At 42.2% G+C, this 19,056-nt stretch overlaps 1 protein-coding gene across 26 annotated transcripts in view; it reads right to left on the bottom strand.

Moving 5' to 3' along the window:
- BNC2 (basonuclin zinc finger protein 2) overlaps positions 1-19,056 on the bottom strand; it is a 454,605-nt gene that overhangs the window by 273,863 nt on the left and 161,686 nt on the right. The window contains exon 1 of one of the 26 annotated variants that reach the window (XM_062208193.1): positions 12,641-12,704. The exons of 24 other annotated variants lie outside the window; for them this stretch is intronic. In XM_062208193.1, coding sequence (XP_062064177.1) covers positions 12,641-12,643 — 3 coding nt within the window. In that variant the 5' untranslated portion in view covers positions 12,644-12,704. Of the gene's footprint in view, positions 1-12,640; positions 12,705-19,056 lie in introns of those variants that run through there. One more of the 26 variants, XM_062208191.1, reaches the window with a different exon arrangement.

The raw sequence follows: 19,056 nt of genomic DNA, 5'->3' as shown, positions 1-19,056 counted from the left end.
GCTGGTGTTGTGATGCTGCTTAACCCTCCACCTGCGGCGCTGGCATCCCATATGAGCGCTGGTTCTAGTCGTGGCTGCCCCTCTTCTAATCCAGCTCTCTGCTGTGGCTTGGGAAAGCAGTAGAAGATGGCCCAAGTCCTTGGACTCCTGCACCCGCATGAGAGACCAGGAAGAAGCTACTGGCTCCTGGCTTCAGATCGGCATAGCTCCAGCCGTTGTGGACATTTGGGGAGTGAACCAATGGACAGAAGACCTTTCTCTCTGTCTCTCCCTCTCACTGTCTGGAAAATAACCCACTATACCTCTCAAATAAATAAAATCCTTTAAAAAAAGAATTAAAGTTAATTTAAAAAAAGACATATGATAGAAAATGTGTCACATCTGAAAATCAAAAAACAAACTTTACCACCTGAAACAATATCACAAACTACTTACTGAGCCACTTACATCACAACAATCATTTTTTTTTTAAGTTTGAGAAGTCATACAAGGTTTAATAGATAAAATACAATGAACACCTAGTATTAGATTTAAGGCAATTTAAGGCACAGTGGTTGGCAAGAGGTCCATGTTCCTCCGCAGTAACCCCTCACCCTACTGTAGATGTAGATGAGTTAAACTTACTCGAAAGATAAGCCTGAAGGACGGCCACGAATCGTACCCACAGACTAGAAGAATCCCACTGCTCTAAAGAGTAGAGAGCCTGGGGAGCCTTCACCAGGCTGCCGAAGCTCATATTATGGCCTGCTGAAGATCAATGAAGCAACATGGTTTTCTTTGCATGCAGATCTTGAATACAGGAAACATCAGAAGAAAGAAAATGAGAAAAGAGATTCAATACACTATCCAACAGAATAAAAATTTTCCCAACTCAAAGTCACACCATATATGACACAATTCTCCTTCTAAACTTGTTGAGGATTCTAGACTAAAATCAGAAAGTGAATAAAAGTATAAAAAGTTGATTTTTTTAAAAAATCAATTGATTGAATTTGAAAGGCAGAGTTATGAGAGAGGGATAAAGATCTTCCATCTGATAGTTCACTCTTCCAAATGGCCCAATGGTCACAGTTGGGCCAGGCCAAAGCCAGATGCCAGGAACTCCATCCAGGTCTCCCCTGTAGGTGACAGGGGCCCCATCACTCAGGCCCTCATCTGCTGTTTTCCCAGGCATGTTAACAGGGAGCTTGATGGGAACTGGAGCAGCTGATATCCAAACTGGTTCTCATATGAGATCCTGGCATTGCCAGTGGCAACTTGACCTGCCATGCTACAACATCAACCTCAGAAGTTGATCCTCATGGGATACTCCATACCCCCACTCCGCATGCTGACATCTCAATGGGGGTGAAACTTGGGGGGGGAGGTAAAGCTGAAACACTGCATCAGACAGGTAAGAAAGGAAAACACCCCACTCCCACCAATGACACATTTGAGGTTCTCAGAAAGTAGTGAGAAGATACCTGAGTTTCTTATCTTTTCCTTGGAGATTTTATAAAATAAGTGGTTTTTTTTTTCCCCAAACTGAACACACTTCACTACTGAAATCTTGTGGATTTAGAAACTAAAGCAGCAGCTTAGTACACAACAGAATGCTTTATAAAAGATAACACAGTGGGGAAGCTTTCTATTTTGCTTAATGTAGGTGTTGGTTGTCTCACATAAAGTAACTCCTGTCACTGACTTCCCTAGTCATAAGTAATGTAATAACGCAACATTCTCTCAAAAAGTGCTTTTTGTTTTAGTGATGGGATGCTCTTCTCACCTGCATGTGAAGGGGTCCCAAAGTCCCACCGGATCCTTTGCTTCTCATGGGGATCACAGCCCTGTAATTTCAAGCTCCCACTGCAAGTTCTCAAAGCAATCAGTGGACAGTTCAGGAGAGTTAAGGAAACAGGTTCACTGCCCTCCTTTCTTGATTACAGATCTCCACTGACTATGCACGTGCTTGCAGTTAGCACCATGATCCCTCTACAGACGCTCAGAACCACACCGCATGAGCAAAGCCTTCTCCATATTTCCCACTCTCAGCAAATTCTAAAAGAAGCCCATCTTCCCTCCCCATCTCAGCTTCCCCCTCCCCCACAGGCCTTCCAGATCACTTCCAACAAGTGCACTAGGGGTCTCTGTAGTAACCCTAAAGTCATAATCCCAGTGTTACCATTTCACACTCACCAACTGCCACTGTGCAACCCCCTCCCCACACCAAGCATATCTCCTAAGGGATGGACAGAGTTCCCCACAAATTATATCACCTTCTTTCCAGGCCCTGTACAATCTGGCTGTAGCGTACCTCCATGAAGCGTGCTTCCTGAAGCATACCTAGCAGACAGTCTAATTAGATTACCAGGAGTCTCTTGCATTCTGACTAGGGCTTTCCTAATTTGACAGGGTTCTGCTGCATTCTACTTTTGAAGATCTCCTCATTTCCCAATGCTACTTCTTCCAGGAAATTCCAAATATCCGTGGATAGAAGGGGCCTCCCCCTCTCCAGTGCCCTACAACACTTAGGGAAATTGGCACTATAGAATCTTGGATCTTTGATGGGTGAGTATTTGGCACAGAGGTCAGGAGCCATCCTGAATTAGGTGTCTGTGTTCCAGGTGTGGCTCCACTTCATTCCATCTTCATGTTAATGCATACTCTGGAGGCAACAGTTGATGACTTTTAAGTACTTGTGTCCCTGCCACCCATGTGCAAGGTGCGAATGGAATTCCAGGCTCCTGGCTTTGGCCTGGCCCCCAGCCCTGGCTTATTGTAGGCATTTGGGGGAGTGAATATGAATATGGAAGATCTCTCTGAGTCTGTCTCCTCTGTCCCTCTGCCTTTCAAATAAAAAAATAAAATTTAAAATACATATTTTTCCTTCCCTAGAGGAAAGAAGTTGGTTCCCTTCGTATTCCCCCACAGCACTTGCCACCCTGTTTTATACACAGCATGCCATGAATATATGCTAATAAATAAATCTCTTAAAATTCACAGTGGCACAAATGGTACAATGCTATAAATACAGTGATTTCCAACTCTTTCACTATTCTCCCCATCCTCAACACTCTTATAGCAGATAGGGGCCAAAAATTCCTGTTTTATAGAAACTCAGGAAGCAAAGAAGTTACTATGTATGCACAGGGCAGTCCTCTGTGTTCAGTTTAACCTGGAAAGCTTCGGTAACTAACCCAGTGTCACCCTGTTGACCCATGGCAGGAATTCTCTTCTTGCTGAATTTCACTTCAGATTATTTCTAGAATCTGACTCCACAGAAGCAATTTTCCTAAGTGGGAAAATACACACCTCCTTATGATGTAATTGAGGAGGTCTTACCTTGCTACAAGCTGTTGACATATGCTGAAACATAAAGTACAGAATGGTGACGTATACACTAGCAAATAAAGCCTCTCACAGTAGGAGTACCTATGAATACCTCCTTTAGTAATACCTCCTTTATAAGCTCTTTAAAATAAGCACTGATTGGCCAGCGCCGCGGCTCACTAGGCTAATCCTCTGCCTGCGGCACCGGCACACCGGGTTCTAGTCCCAGCTTGGGTGCTGGATTCTGTTGCTGTTGCTCCTGTTCCAGTCCAGCTCTCTGCTGTGGCCTGGGAAGGCAGTGGAGGATGACCCAAGTGTTTGGGCCCTGCACCCGCAGGGGAGACCGGGAGGAAGCACTTGGCTCCTGGCTTCGGATCAGCACAGCGCGCCAGCTGTAGTGGCCATTTGTGGGGTGAGCCAACAGAAGGAAGACCTTTCTCTCTCTTTCTCACTGTCTAACTCTGCCTGTCAAAAAAATAAATAAATAAGTACTGATTGCCATACCCCTGGACAGAAAGTCTTCAGCCCTTTACATTGCCCTGAGATAAGAACACTATGAAAGAAGCTTATAGCCAACTAGGAATAAACTTCCACTCCTAATCAGCTTTGACTTTATTTCAATCAGGAGCAGGCAAACTACAGCCTAGAGCCAAATGCTACCTTACTGCCTGCATTTTTAAATAAAGTTTTATTGGAATATAGCCATGACTATTCCTTTTCAAATACAGCTGTATAGACCTACAAAGTTGAATAACTGCTGAAGAAATCGTACCTCTACCTAACACAATTGCGATCTGACTCTTCATAGAAAAAGTTTACCAATCCTTATTTTAATCTGTGTGAAGTCTGACCACCTACCCTAGGAATACCACTTCCGAGAACTCACCTTTAGGAAGTAAGCATAAAAGTGCAAGCGTAACACTGAAATACCACTCTTTATTTTTAAAAGGTATGTACCAGCGCAAGGGGCAGTGAAAAAGAAGACATTCCTTAGGATGTCCGCATCCCACATGGGAGTGCCTAAGATTGACTCTTGGCTGCAGTTCCCAATCCCAGCTTCCCGCTAATGCAGATCCTGATCCTGGGAGACAGCAGTGCTATCTCAAGGACTTGGGTTCTTGCTACCAAACAGGAGATCTGGACTGAGTTCCCAACTCCAGGTTTGGACTCTAGTCAAGCTCCAACCATGTCAGCCATCTGCAGAGAAAAACAGGAGAGACGACTTCTGTCTCTGTCTCTGTCTCTCTCTCAAATAAATAAATTTATTTTTATTAAAAGGTAAAGGCTCATGGAAAACTGACTATTATGAAAAAACTATGCATGAATTTGAAAAAAATTGTGCACCAAAATAAACATCTTTTAAGTCCATTTTTAAGTACCCTAGTAAATTATGATACAATGGCATAAGAATTCATTAAAAATTATGATGAACATCTCTATCTAAGACACCATTAAATTTAAAAGAGTCATAAGGCAGGCAATTGGCATGGAGATTAAAAGGCTAGTTAGGACACCCTTCTCCTCATCGGAGTGCCTGGGTTGAATGCCAGCTTGAGATCCTAGTTTCAGTGTTCTATTAATGTGGACCCTGGGAGACAGGTATTATGGTTCAAGGTGCTGGGCTCCTGCCACTCACGTGGAAGACCCAGACTGTGTGACCAGCTCCCAGCTTTAGCCTCCTGGTTAGAGGCATTTGGGGAAAGAAACAGCAGATGGAAGCTCTGTCCACCTATTTGTCTATCTCTTGTCTCTCATCTCACCGCCTCTCAATTTCTTTCAAATTTAAAACTACCAAAAACTAAAAATCAATGTGCAGGTTTCAATTCTACATTCTATAGAACTCTGTATTTCTCAGAAAGTGCTTTTTTAAAAAAAATTGGTTAGCAGTGGGGTTTTTGTTTGGTATTGTAACTACTTAGGTCTTTTTCTTTGCTTAAAAACAGAAATGTTCCAAGCCTTGCTAACCTGCTCGTCTGTGAGCAGGCATCCCCACTCTATGTAGTATCCAAAACTTACTGAAAAAGTCCCTTACAAAAACATGCCTGGGATAGCAGGAAAAGGAAAGGTTAACAGAATAGTCCCTTGATGGAAATGTATTAATTCAATCAGTTTCTTGCTTCTGGGTTACCATAAAAAGGTTCATAAAGTACCCAAAAGCCACATAAGACTTTAGAATTATGCTGCTCAGTGACTGATTCTCAGTGAAGAGTAAGAAAGGAGAGATTTCTCTCCACCCTCATTTTCCTGAGCAAAAGTAATCTGCAAGACTGGCACAAGCATTTTTAAACTAGTCACTGAAAAGGCCAAGTTAGTACACGATGCAAGCACTAAGCACCCTGTGTAGCCATTGACAAACAGGTGCTAAGGAAGTGCAGAGAAGGCACGACAGTAACGGACCAAAGAAAACAGCAAGAGTAACACCACACACACACCGCTGTCCCAGACTACACAGGCACCATCTCCAAGACCCATTGTACACACGAGGAAACTGAGTACAGGGAGGTTATGCAGCTTTTTCACAAACCACGTGAGAAAGAGAGACTTCAAACCTGGACTCTTCCTAACGTGTTCATGGAAGAGAAACTGCATTTCTAGTGAGGTATTACATAAATCTCAAAATACATTTAGCACACGAGAAAGCTTGAAATTTCTGGTTTACAAAGATACTACAAAATTGCCACGTCTATTCACTTACTTCACAAGCAACTTTTAAAAAGATTTATTTATTTACTTGAAAGACAGGGCTGGGCCATGTCAAAGCTAGGAGCCTGGAACTCTATCCAGGTCTCCCATGTGGGTGACAGGGTCTCAAGTGCTTGGGCCATCTGCTGTTTTCCCAGGCGCATTAGTAGAGAGCTGGACTGAGAGTGGAACAGCCAGGACTCTAACCAGTGCCCATATGGGAAGCCGGTATCACAGGCTGTGGCTTAATCCACTGCACCGTAAGACCAGTCCCAGCAACTTATTTATAATAGGGTTTTTAACATTTTACCAGTTAAAATCAATCCATATTCTCCATTCTTACATGTGTCTGTGTGGATGTATCCATGTATGATACAGATAGCTTTCTTTTAAAAGATTTATTTATTTACTTATTTATTTGAAAGGCAGAGTTACCGAGAGAGCGGGAGCGACAGAGATGTCTTCTTTCTGCTGTTTCACTCCCCAGATGGCCACAACAACCAGGGCTGGGCCAGGCTGAAGCCAGGAGCCAGGAACTCCATCTGAGTCTCCCACATGGGTACAGGGGCCCAAGCACTTGGGCCATTTTCTGCTGCTTTTCCCAGGTCATTAGTAGGGAGCTAGATTCCAAGTGGAATAGCTGAGACACAAACCGGTGCTCACATGGGATGCTGGCACTACAGGCAGCAGCCTTACCTGCTATACCACAATGCCAGCCCCAGGCCCAAACACGTGGACCATCTTCCACTGCTTTTCCCAGGCCATGAGCAGGCAGCTAGATCGGAAATTGAGCTGCTGGGACTTGAACCAGTGCCCATCTGGGATGCTGGCACAATAGGCAGCAGTTTTATCCCCTTGCCACAGTGCCAGCCCCATCAATTTACTTACAATAGGGTTTTGAACATTATCTTCCTAGTTAAATCAATCTATATTCTCCATCCTCACATGTATACATAAGTGCATGTATGAGATAGATATCTTTACAGGTATGCTATGATACTATACCAAGCACTCAAACACCTGATATTGTCATACTAAAGCAGAGTTTGCATACACTGATAGATACTCCAGCTACACACAAAATTGTGACTTGGTTTATTCAGACTCTTCTCACAGTAAAATTACTTCATTGTTATGGATTAAACAAAATCTGCATCCTGAAAATTAGCATGTAAAAAGCTTTTACAAAAATGAAAAAAAAAAAAACTAATTTCTTTTACAATGGTATTTACCCTACATTATTTCCTTCTTATTTAAGTTCTCTTTTAAAATTATAGACTGGGGTCAGTGCTGCAGCATAGCAGGTAAAGCCACAACCTGCTGTGCTAGCATCCCATATAGGCGCCAGTTCAAGACCCGGCTGCTCCACTCCTGATCCAACTCTCTGCTATGGCCTTGGAAAACAGTAAAAGATGGCCCAAGTCTTTGGGCCCCTGCACCCGCACATGGGAGCTCCTGCTCCTGGCCATTGCAGCCACGTAGAGAGTGATCCAGTGGATGGAAGACCCCTCCCCTCTCTCTGTCTCTCTGTAACTCTGCATTTCAAATAAATAAATAAATCTCAAAAATTTATACAAATTAGCTTATCCTGTGAATTTGATATAAAAACTCATCCAACCACAAGATTTTAAAAAGAAAAACTTCCAATTCTCAGGGAAAAGGAGGCTTGCTTGGCCTCATTTTCTGGAATGTGGTGAGCATTAAGCTATGGTTTCCCAGCCAACTACTCCCTGGATCCAAAGTCTTAAGAGAGAACCCCCTATTTTCCATCCTTTTTCATCTAGAGCAGCTATGATTTTTATCAGTTTTACATATCTGCTTCCTTGTAAAATTTAGTTGAAAGGAAAAGAAAGCAAGTTGTACCACGGACTTTTTTCATTATGAGCTAGCATAAGTTATAGATAGAAAAAGAGGCCCCGCCAGCAATATGGTGTGCTGGTTAAGCTGGTGATACCAACATCTCAAATGGGCAACAGTTGGAGTCCTAGATGCTCGGCTTCAGATCCAGCTCGATTAATGTACCTGAAAAAGCAATGGAAGATGGTCCAAGTAAGTACTTGGCCCATGCCATCTACATGGGAGACCCAGATGGAGTTTCTGGCTCCTGGCTTCAGCCTGGCACAGGCCAGAATGGCCCAGCCCTGACCACTGCGGCCACTTGGGAAGTGAACCAGTGGATGGCAGATCTCTGTCTCACCCTCTCTAACTCTGCCTTTCAAATAAATAAATAAATAAATACTAAAAAAAATAAATAAATAAAAAGAAAGAAAAAAAGCAAGCAAGCAAGCATCAGGAAAAAAAACAAGAGCTTTGGGACTTTTATTTTCTCTTCTGTAAAATGAAAAGGGTTTCCTACCTGAATGCTTCTAAAAGCATAAATAATAATAATGAAGCTACCCGTTACCACACCAGACACATTATGTATGCTAAAAGGTAGCCATGAAATAATTAGTTATCAATCCTTATTCTGTTATTCTTAACTAACAGGCCAAAGTAAATACCACACCAAATATTTATTTTAGATCTTAACATGCTGTATTTCAAAGCTGGACTGGCTAAAATAAACTAGATGTTAGGCAAAATAGCAAAGTTAATCTAGGACCATCTATGACAACGTAAGTGTACTACACACGAGAACACCTTTATTTTTTATAAATATATATAATTGGGAGGGTGACATTAAAAGGAGCACACCATTTTGCTCAGCAAAGTCCCTTAGTCCTTAACTACACTGAAGAACTTGTGCAAGACTGCAGAAGATGATTGTTACCGCCCCTATATACAAGTGTGCTTCAAAAAGTTCATGGAAACTGAATTAAAAGATAAGTTTATTTTGCTGCAAAATATTTTAAAATCCATGCATACTTTTCTGATAATACACATTTTTCACAAAGTTTTGAAGACTCCATATACATCTACCTTGCTTGATGCTTTTTTTTTGTTTAATTCTATAAAGGCATAAACACTATTAGCTTAGAAAGATCTTAATACCATGATTACAGGTGAATTTTACAAAGCCAGTATACAGGCTGGAGCCTTCCTTGCAAAATCACGTTTCAAGCTCATACCATTGAGTACTAATAAGCCAGGAGGCTTCATTTCAAGCAAATTAATAGAACTAATGATCCAAAGGTAAGCAGGACCTGGCTTCTGCTCTACTGTGGCCATAATGATATTACAGAAATAGTACCACTCGGGCATACCTGAAGGCCAACCTGGTAAGATTTGCAGAGTGCCAAACTCACAGACTAAGGAATGAGTTTCTCAAACATAAAGATTTCTACTAATGGCTTATATACCTTCTTTCCTATAGATAAATGAAGAAATTAAGATATTTCAACTTACTCCACCTACTCCCTATCCTCAGTGTTTCCAAAAGTCCAAGCTTCCCAACAGGAAAGAACTGCAGAGCAAGCTACAGCCTAGCTCCAGGAAGGGGCCACAGCTCCCGCTGTGCTGTCTCGTGCCATTGTCCAAGCTCTAAAGCTAAGGTCCTTTCAAAGTCAGGGATAAAGGGACTTAAGTCACTTCATGGCAGTATCATACAAAGACTCAGGACTAAACTCCTACGTCCTGCCCCATCTCTAATGCCAAACACTGGTGCTGGCACAATGGGAACAGAAAGATGCTGAAATGAGAAGTGTTAATGATTTTAAAGAAAATTTTACTTGAAGGAAAACAAAAATAACTCAGCTGAAATGCTCCAATTAAGGAGATCTGATATTGAAGTAATTCCACTCTTTCCTTCTTGGATTATACAAGGAAACTTTAAATAAATCAACTAAAAATGTTTGAACATAATTTCAACTGCTTCTACGACCAGAAATATTTTTAAAAATATTTATGTATTTATTTATTTGAGAGACATGGAAAAACACACGGAGAGCTCCAATCTTCTGGTTCACTCCTCAAATGCCTGAAGCTGGGAACAGAGAATTGAAGCCAGGTCTCCCAAGCAGGTGGTAGAAACCCAACTACTTGAGCCAGTACCTCTGCCTCAGGGTCTGCCGTAGCAGGAAGCCAGAGTCAGGAGGCAGAGCTAGAAATCAAACCCAGGCACTGTGCTGTGGGACGCAGGCGTTTTAACCACTAGGCTAAACACCTGATCCTAAGTGTATTTGTAGCTAATCTAAACATACATGATAGTTTTTTCTTAGTCTGACACTTAGTTTTTCTACTATTTAGGAAAAAGAATTAACATTGAAATTGACTGTAAGTGAAAAACAAAATTCCAGCACAAAGTAACATTTTTCTGAAAAAAAAAATCACATTTTAAAACTTACAAAAACAAATATCATCCAAAGAAAATTCTCATCATTACACTCCCAGACTCAACAGAGTAAAAAGAAACAATTCAGGTGAGTTACCCTAGAATGTCAAAGAAACTACCTGATGAACTTGCCTAAAATTTTAAGTTGAACCCATACATAAATTTTGATTTTGCTATATAGTTGACTACTTGTTGGTATAAGATTTCCCATGAAAAATGTCAACAGATCTGTTTAAAAAGAACAAACCATCATAAAAAAAAAAAAAAAACTTACCAAGTTAAACTCTGTAGGTGTAACTAAAAAAAAATCAACTCATGTACCTGCAACTCTATAGAGACAGGGCACACCAACCCGCTCAGGGTTTAATTTTCTGTGCTATAAACTTGAGTCAAATTTCTGTTACATAACACTTTTAATAGTGGTAAATAATCGGGGCCAGCACCATGGCACAGTAGGTTAATCCACCTGCAGTGCCAGCATCCCATATGGACACTGGTTCTAGTCCCTCTTCCAATCCAGCTCTCTGCTGTGGCCTGGGAAAGCAGTAGAAGATGGCCCAAGTCCTTGGGTCTTTGCACCCCATGTGGGAGACCAGGAAGAAGCTCCTGGCTCCCGGCTTCGGTTCAGTGCAGCTCCGGCCGTTGCAGCCATTTGGACAGTGAACCAATGGATGGAAAGACCTTTCTGTTTCTCCCTCTCACCGTCTGTAACTCTACCTCTCAAATAAATATATAAAATCTTTTTTTAAAAAAATATGATAAATAATCAACTGAAAATCATGTTAGTTTAGGGCCTCTGGTTTTTTTCTTAACTGTCTGGCAGTTACCACAGTCTGCACGTACCTGTACCTGGGCAGATGCATACACATATGCAACTACATAAATGTAGATGTGTTTTATAAAAGAAAAGCAAGTGGCATCTCACAAGAACATGAAGATGGGGCCGGCACTGTGGCATAGTGGGTAAGGCCGCCGCCTGCAGTGCTGGCATCCCATATGGTTACCAGTTTGAGTCCCGGCTGCTCTAGTTCCAATCCAGCTCTATGCTATGGCCTGGGAAAGCAGTAGAAGATAGCCCAAGTGCTTGGGTCCCTGCACCCAAATGGAAGACCAGGAAGAAGCTCCAGGCTCCTGGCTTCGGATCAGTGCAGCTCTGGCCATTGCAGCCATCTGGGGAGTAAAATCAGTGGATGGAAGACCTCTCTCTCTGCCTATGCCTCTCTGTAACTCTGCCTTCTGCCTTTCAAATAAATAATATTAAATAAATCTTGGAAAAAAATCAACATGAAGGTAAGTATTAAGTTTGAAAGTGAAGAGAACTAGAATGGTGTTGAAACCAAAATGGAAACCTGTATTGTATCTTTCCTTAGGTAATCATAAGATATATTTCTCCTATAGATTGAGCAAAAAAATTGAACACATGGATGTATTATAAAAGCACAAACAGGCCAGTGCTGTGGCTCACTAGGCTAATCCTCCGCCTGTGGTGCCAGTACTCTGGGTTCTAGTTCCGGTTGGGGCGCCGGTTCTGTCCCAGATGCTCCTCTTCCACTCCAGCTCTCTGCTGTGGCCCGGGAAGGCAGTGGAGGATGGCCCAAGTGCTTGAGCCCTACACCCGCATGGGAGACCAGGAGAAGCACCTGGCTCCTGGCTTCAGGTTGGCGCAGCGCACCGGGCCGTAGCGGCCATTTTGGGGGGTGAACCAAGGGAAGGAAGACCTTTCTCTCTCTCTCTAACTCTACCTGTCAAAAAAAAAAAAAAAAAAAAAGCACAAACAAAATCAGAAATTTGTTCCATAATCCACACTTTAATATGTTCTAAATTAACCTGAGTCTCATCAAATTGTGAAACATCTAGAGCAATATATGCAATATGCACAGTTACAACGGAAGTCAGGAACTGGACCACTAAAACCACCACAGCAGTGAATGAGAAGGCTAGGATTTCCCTCGGGGAGGGCTAAGGGCCTGCTGGGGGCAGTCTGTTAAATGCACACCTCGGTCAACTGCAAAGCCTGAGAACACCCTAAGAAGCTGGAGACGTTTGTGTGATTTCACAACAATGTCCCTTTAGGAGCTCCACAGCCCAGACCACTAGCATCTTTCAAGTGCCCCATTTCCAGAATTCCTAGTTTCAAATCATACTGGAAACCTCAGGTCGCAAGTGAATTACAAGGGTTCACTTCACCCTTTCTCAATGCCAAGAAGAAAACACAGAAAGCTTAAGTTTGTTTTGTTTTAAACTCGGACCTTCTGCATTCCAAAATTGTATCAGTCTGACTAATATAAACCGTTATTATAGAGAAATGATTTAAAAAAAAAAAAAAAGGAAGCAGCCAGGGGAAAGGAATGAGGGAGTAGTAATGGTAACATACGGTACCATGAGCTGCAGCAGCCTCCCGCCAGTGGAGCAAGGTTAAGACATGAGTCCTGGCCTTCAGGCAGACAACACAGCCCGGAGAAGGGGGGACAGGGACTGGGGGGGGGGGGGGGAGGGGCGCCTCGCGGGGGCAGTCCGCACAAGAAGACTGCTCAGCTCCTTGCTTGCAAATTCCTCCTGTCTCTCTCCCAACCTCTTTTGCGTGTGTCTTGTCATATTTTCTTCAGCTGTTAATTGTCCAGACTTGAAGTCTTTAAACAGCCAGAGTTTAGGAAAAAGCGAAACCCTTCTAAGTGACCATCACAGCAAATCAGCTTCACGCTGGTGGGTAAAATTTTCCAAGGGAAGTGTTCTTCTGATAGTCACCCCCACCCTCTCCGCCGCCACACACACTCCCCTGGAGGGCTAAATGCACTGTGGCAATAAAACATTCATGCGACTTGGAATTTTAACACAATGCCATTTCCCTAGTTTAACCTGAAAGGAATGCACTAGTCACAACAGACTACATCATCCTGCCATTAAGCCCTGCCAAGGAACCGCTTTTTTGGCTGCGCTGGGCCAGCTTTGACGGGAAAGGAGTACACAGACCCACACACGGAGCACGCAGGGGCCACCTCTGCTTCCTCAGCTTCATGCAGCAACACCCTGCTCTTGAACATGACCCCTGACCCCTCGCATTGTGACCGTGGTGTGAGGCATGTGTCACCCTGGAGCTTCTGCACAGCCACATGCTGCGGGCCATTTGCTGTTCCCTCTCAGCAGGCCCTTGGACCGGGGCCAAGGGTGCTTTCTTCTTATTACTGCTACTATGGAATGTCTTATGTTTAAGAGGAGGGATGCTTTCTGCCTGAGTTGCAGAATGGTGTGATTGTTTTCCCCCCTTTGTTTCCAGCTTTCTGAAAAACAAACAACACATTCACATTCATAATTAGGCTATGATCACTGACAACAGTTTTGGTTTGCTTTGGGGACTACTTTTCATAGGTGTCAGGGCGTTCACATTTAAGTGACATTTAATGTAGACTTACAAAATACAAGAATAATTGATTTCTCCTGAGAATTTTAGAGAAAAATTCAAAGGTGACACATTCTAAGACACCCATACTGAACCATTTTACATGGCTAACGGATTATCACAAAATAAACAAGCAACAATATTAGACCCAAACTGATGAAGTACTTGTGCAGAGTTGTCTTCAAATTTGACATAACTGACAAAGCAAGGAACAGGAGAAAATATATGTATACCAAATGAAAACTTAGAAACACATGAAAGTTTTACACGTGTTTCTAGGAATTTTTAGAGCTGCTCTGATGTCACTGTGACCCTTTATTACCAATCACAAAAGTACTAAGTTTTCTAAATTATCAGAGGTTATAATTTGTACCCTCAAACATGCTTTTTTCTTTACTCTCAACTTCTCTCCCACTTCCAGAGTATGCCTTCCAGATTTCTTTTCCCTTTTCTAATCACTCATATCAGCAACTATTCTCATACGGGACACTTTCACTTTCAACCTTGTTCTATTATTTTCTGTTATTATTCTTCCTCTGTATTGTAGTCTAAAAAGTACAAACTGCCCCTTCTTGCTCTGACCGCAAGCTACAGCCAGGTGAGCTGTCATTACTCCTGTTGTAAAAAGCATTCCAGTTTTAATCTCTTGGAGTAAGGCCCTGTGCCCTTTCAAATGAGAAACATCTTACTTCAACTGAGAATACCTTAAAATACAAAATGATGATCTCAAAGCAAGTTAACATGCACATATAAAACAAACCCAAATCTTCTTCTTTAGCGTCATTTTTATCTCCTTAGTAGCTGGAATTAGTCTTAAGCCCTAGTTGAAACACTTTTTTTTTCTTTTTCTTTTTTTTTAAACAGACATTATCATGCCTTGAAAAGTCATTCTAATTCCTTACCTTGGCCAAGACCTGCTAATTCTGCAGAGGCCAGCAATTATTTTTTTAAATAATAAATTATATTTGGTGAGATAGGGAAATCAATCCAACACAGAAGCAAAGGTTATCAAAAACTTCATAAAATATTTCCATTCTAAGATGCAAATGTTGAAATCAAACTGTCAGTTTCATCTATATAAAACACAGCAATACAAACATTTTAGTTTTTTCAAGTAATCTGATTTATTATCAATGTATTCATTCAAATTCCTATTTTGATGTTAGTAATGGGAAATGTACCTTAACTGAAGAAAAAAAACATATGAAGCCATGAGATTAAATGTACAGAAGATAATTTTTATTTAAATCCAGACAGATACACTTTCCTGCTGATATCAACTGATCACAGTGATCCCAGTGTATCTTGGACTAACATCTAGAGAGAGGTTGGTGACCTTGCACATGCAGCCACCATTACCCTCAGTTGTATTACATGTCCTCTGCAGACCTCTGGGATTTTCAGGGACACCTCTACAGGAGAGGACCTCAGTCTCATTTTATTTCCAAACAAACTATCAGCCAATTTTATAATCGACTCACTGCTACAGTACAATGGTGTACTAACAGAAAATCATAAGGTGCTACAAACAACACAATGGAAAATATTTTATATGAAACTGTACCAGTAAAAGTAAGTAGAATCAGATTAACTTAAAACCTACCAAAGAAATAATTCATAGCAATAAATTAACAAATATAGAAGTTGCAATAACCCAACGGGTTTTTAGAACTGTTAACTTGCTTCCCTGAGTACATCTGAGGTGTTCTGTGTTAACCATTAATTTCCATTTTCCATGAACCAGAAGAAAACTTTGCTACATGAAAAGTCAGAAGTGGGGCCAGCGCCGTGGCTTAGCAGGCTAATCCTCTGCCTTGTGGCGCCGGCACACCAGGTTCTAGTCTTGGTTGGGGCGCCGGATTCCATCCTGGTTGCCCCTCTTCCAGTCCAGCTCTCTGCTGTGGCCCAGGAAAGCAGTGGAGGATGGCCCAAGTGCTTGGGCCCTGCACCCACATGGGACACCAGGAGAAGCACCTGGCTCCTGGCTTCGGATCAGCGAGATGCGCTGGCCGCAGCGGCCATTGGAGGGTAAACCAATGGCAAAAAGGAAGACCTTTCTCTCTGTCTCTCTCACTATCCACTCTGCCTGTAAAAAAAATAAAAATAAAAATAAATAAATAAAAAGGAAAGAAAAGTCAGAAGTGGAGAAGTCGGGACTCAAGCTGGTACCATAAGGGATGCAGGTACTTCAGGCAACAGCTTAATCCACTGTGCCATAGAACTGGCCCTCAGACTTTTCTCACCAACTTCTATTACAAAGAGCACATGACAGGCAGGAAGGATCTGTTCATTCTTCTCTACAGTCTTCAGTTTGGAGCCATAGGATTGGCTCAGTAGAAAGATGGAGAGAGAGGGTAAGAGGAGGAAGAAGGGAGAAAGGGAAGAGGAGGAAGGAGGCAGAGGGAAGGGGGTTGGGGAGGGGGCACACAGTTAACAGAGGGCAACCCTGTTTGAGGGGAAACCTCAGGGGCAAAGAGATAAGAAAGGAGGAGCCTGGAAAAAAAGGGAGAAGGAAGGAAACGCAGTGAGATGGAATGAGAAGAAAACCGATTAGAGGGGCAGCAGGGAGGGGGCGCAGTAAACAGAATGAGAATGAGATAGGGAGAAGCCTGGGAGGACTGGGAGGGCAGAAGAGGAGGAAGCCTGAAGCCCAGAGGGGGCGGCTGGGGGCAGAGGAGGGATGGGAGCCCTGGACACCACCACAGTGAATCAGGCAGCTGGCCGAGATGCTAATTCAGCGCTTTAACAAATCAATGCCACTTGAAAAGCACAATGCTAGCGCTCACTGGGTAGACGTCATGGGACTGAGAAAATGCATTCTCAAGTATTTCACATTAAGAGGGAATAATGTGTTAATTTATAACTCTTCACCCTATACACTTGGATTATCTATCTGTGTCAGCGATTTGACTTCTTAAATTTATCAAGCACACACGCCAAGGGAGGCAGATCGGCTTCACCACTGGGAAATAGAGCCTTAGGAAAAGCCCATCCCAGGCAGCACTGTGGTTCCTCCTGCTTTTCTTTGGGTTGAAGTCCTGGTGGGGAGCAGCAGGCAGGAGTGAGGGCCTAAAGGGAAGATCAAGAGAGGAGGGGAACCCCTGCTCCACTTCTTAAAGCGACCGAAGGAAAGGCTTGCTCTGCCTGGAGTTGATTGCAGGAGGTGTCATCTGTCAAAAGTGACACAGAAGAGGAGGAATAACTTGAATCAGCAACCCGAGCTGCCATCATCAGAATTTACTTTACAGAAACTTACTTAAGTCTCTTGGTGCACCCAGTGGAAGAGAAGCTGCTGACAACTGGGACTGTAATTAAACAGTACTCTCCCAATGCCACTCCAGTTCCACAGGCAGAGCTTATCAAAATAGGAAGATGAGCAGCGCTTGGCTTCCTTTAGTTCACTTTGATACAAGCAGGGGAAATGTTAAAGAACTGATATTCCATCTCAGCATCCAAGGGCCTAGTAAGAACTGCTTTTTTTTTTTTCTTAAGAAAAATATTTTGTATTAAACATAAAATTCCTGGAATTATTTTCTAATTATTCCTTAATGTAAATTTAGTTAACTTTTAATATAATAATAACACAGTCTCTAGCCTTAAGAGACAGACTCTGCCAGTAATTTTTGCTCTGGAAATTAAAGCATTGTCAGACTAGAGTTTTCAGAAGGTAAACGATGTCAACACACATAGGCAAGTGTGTTTAAATTGTGCAGTAAACAGAAGAGAATATGTTTAAATAAAGTGTTTAATTAGGATCATATCTCCAAAGATAGAAGGGGGAAAACGGTGCTAATTATAAAAGAAAGAAAAAAGCCCAGCCCCTGAGTAACTCTTCTAAGACTGCCTAGACTGCACGCAGCAGTAGTGCAAACTGTGGGGGCTACTTGTACAATTGCAACAGAAACAGACATTCTCTTATTTTCAAGACATTCATATGTAAATGAATGCTGATGAATGGAAATGAGATGCTATACATGATGGGCAACTTCAACATTTACTTGAACAAAAAGGCAAAGTTACCTCACTCACTGAAGCCTGAATCTCTTTCCTTCTAGGACTAGGCATAAAAAAATGAGCGACAATGATGGATCTTCCACTAGCTTCTATTGGCTAAACACCATCTTACAGAGACACGACAGAAAACGAACATTCTTTCAATATGTATATCTTTCCTTGTGACATGGTATTACATGGAGTCTTTTTATAAAATGAATATTTGATTAGAAATTGAAATTAAAAGTCAGAAATTTTACAGCTGCACTGAACAAAAGGGTCAAAGTATCCAACACAGTATAATTATTTAATGAATTTTTTTTCTTTCAAAGAAGATAATTGATCAGGAATTTCCTGGCTGAAAAACCACAGAGTTTGCTCCTTTCCCCTAAAATCTTAGGGGACAGAACATACATTTCCAGCAGTATGTTTGCAGTAGGGAAGAATTGTGTATCTGTGTGTTTTTCCAGGTCCTCTGTTTATGTCCTCAGAGTAGGGTCCATCCTATCCCCAGTTTTTGCATGAATTACCATTCCAGTCTGTCCCATCCAAGCTCCCTCCCCCCCCCCCCCCCCCCCCCGCAAATAAACTACCTATTCTTATCATTATGGTACCAATAATCCCCTTCCTCCCTCCCTCTCCCCCACCACACTCACCTAAGGGGTTAAAAGACTTCAGTACATTTGTGACTTGTCAGTGACATATAATACCCAGGTCCTTCATGCAATCAACTTTTACTTGACATGTATTTGCTCATCACAGGACCCACATTACTACTGGGAAAATGAAGAAAAACCTAAATTAACACTTGACATTCAATATGGTCAAGTCCTTAATTGGCTGGGCTTCCTGAGAAAGCAATTTTCTATTCCCCAAACTGTTCGCGTGTCATGTGTGGAGTGCAGCTCTTGGCCATCACTGCTGTCCCTCGCTCCCTCTAATGAGAGCAGATGAATTAGTGCTACGTGACACGATTTGAACAGGGCTTCCTCCGCCTCCCCTCCCCCTACTCTTTCTCCTATACCAGTGACAGCTGTGTGGCAAGAGGAAGAAAGAAAGAGAAATGCAAGAGCAAAGAATCCTGTAAAGGATGATCATTTTTTAAAATGAACCTTAAATGTCTTGTGGAAACTCCAGAACAACAGGGCCATTTAATTGTGGAGGTGGGGAAGGGGGCTGCTCCAAGACCAGGGGAATTATCTGGCTATGGGTGATTTGGGTTGTATGAACTTCCAGCATGTTTCTTCCATTCCTAGCTGGTTGCAGTATTAGATTGCACTGATCTAATTAAAATGGAATCTACATCCACTTAAAAAGTTTTTTTAAAGGTCTGGAGAATGGGTCAACTAGAAAAAAAATGAACAGCATGAAGTGATTATTAGTCTAAGATAAATATGCTTGAAGG

Source organism: Lepus europaeus, chromosome 12 (genome assembly GCF_033115175.1).
Source record: "Lepus europaeus isolate LE1 chromosome 12, mLepTim1.pri, whole genome shotgun sequence".
Taxonomy (NCBI): domain Eukaryota; kingdom Metazoa; phylum Chordata; class Mammalia; order Lagomorpha; family Leporidae; genus Lepus; species Lepus europaeus.
This window is presented reverse-complemented; position numbering and strand designations above follow the sequence as displayed.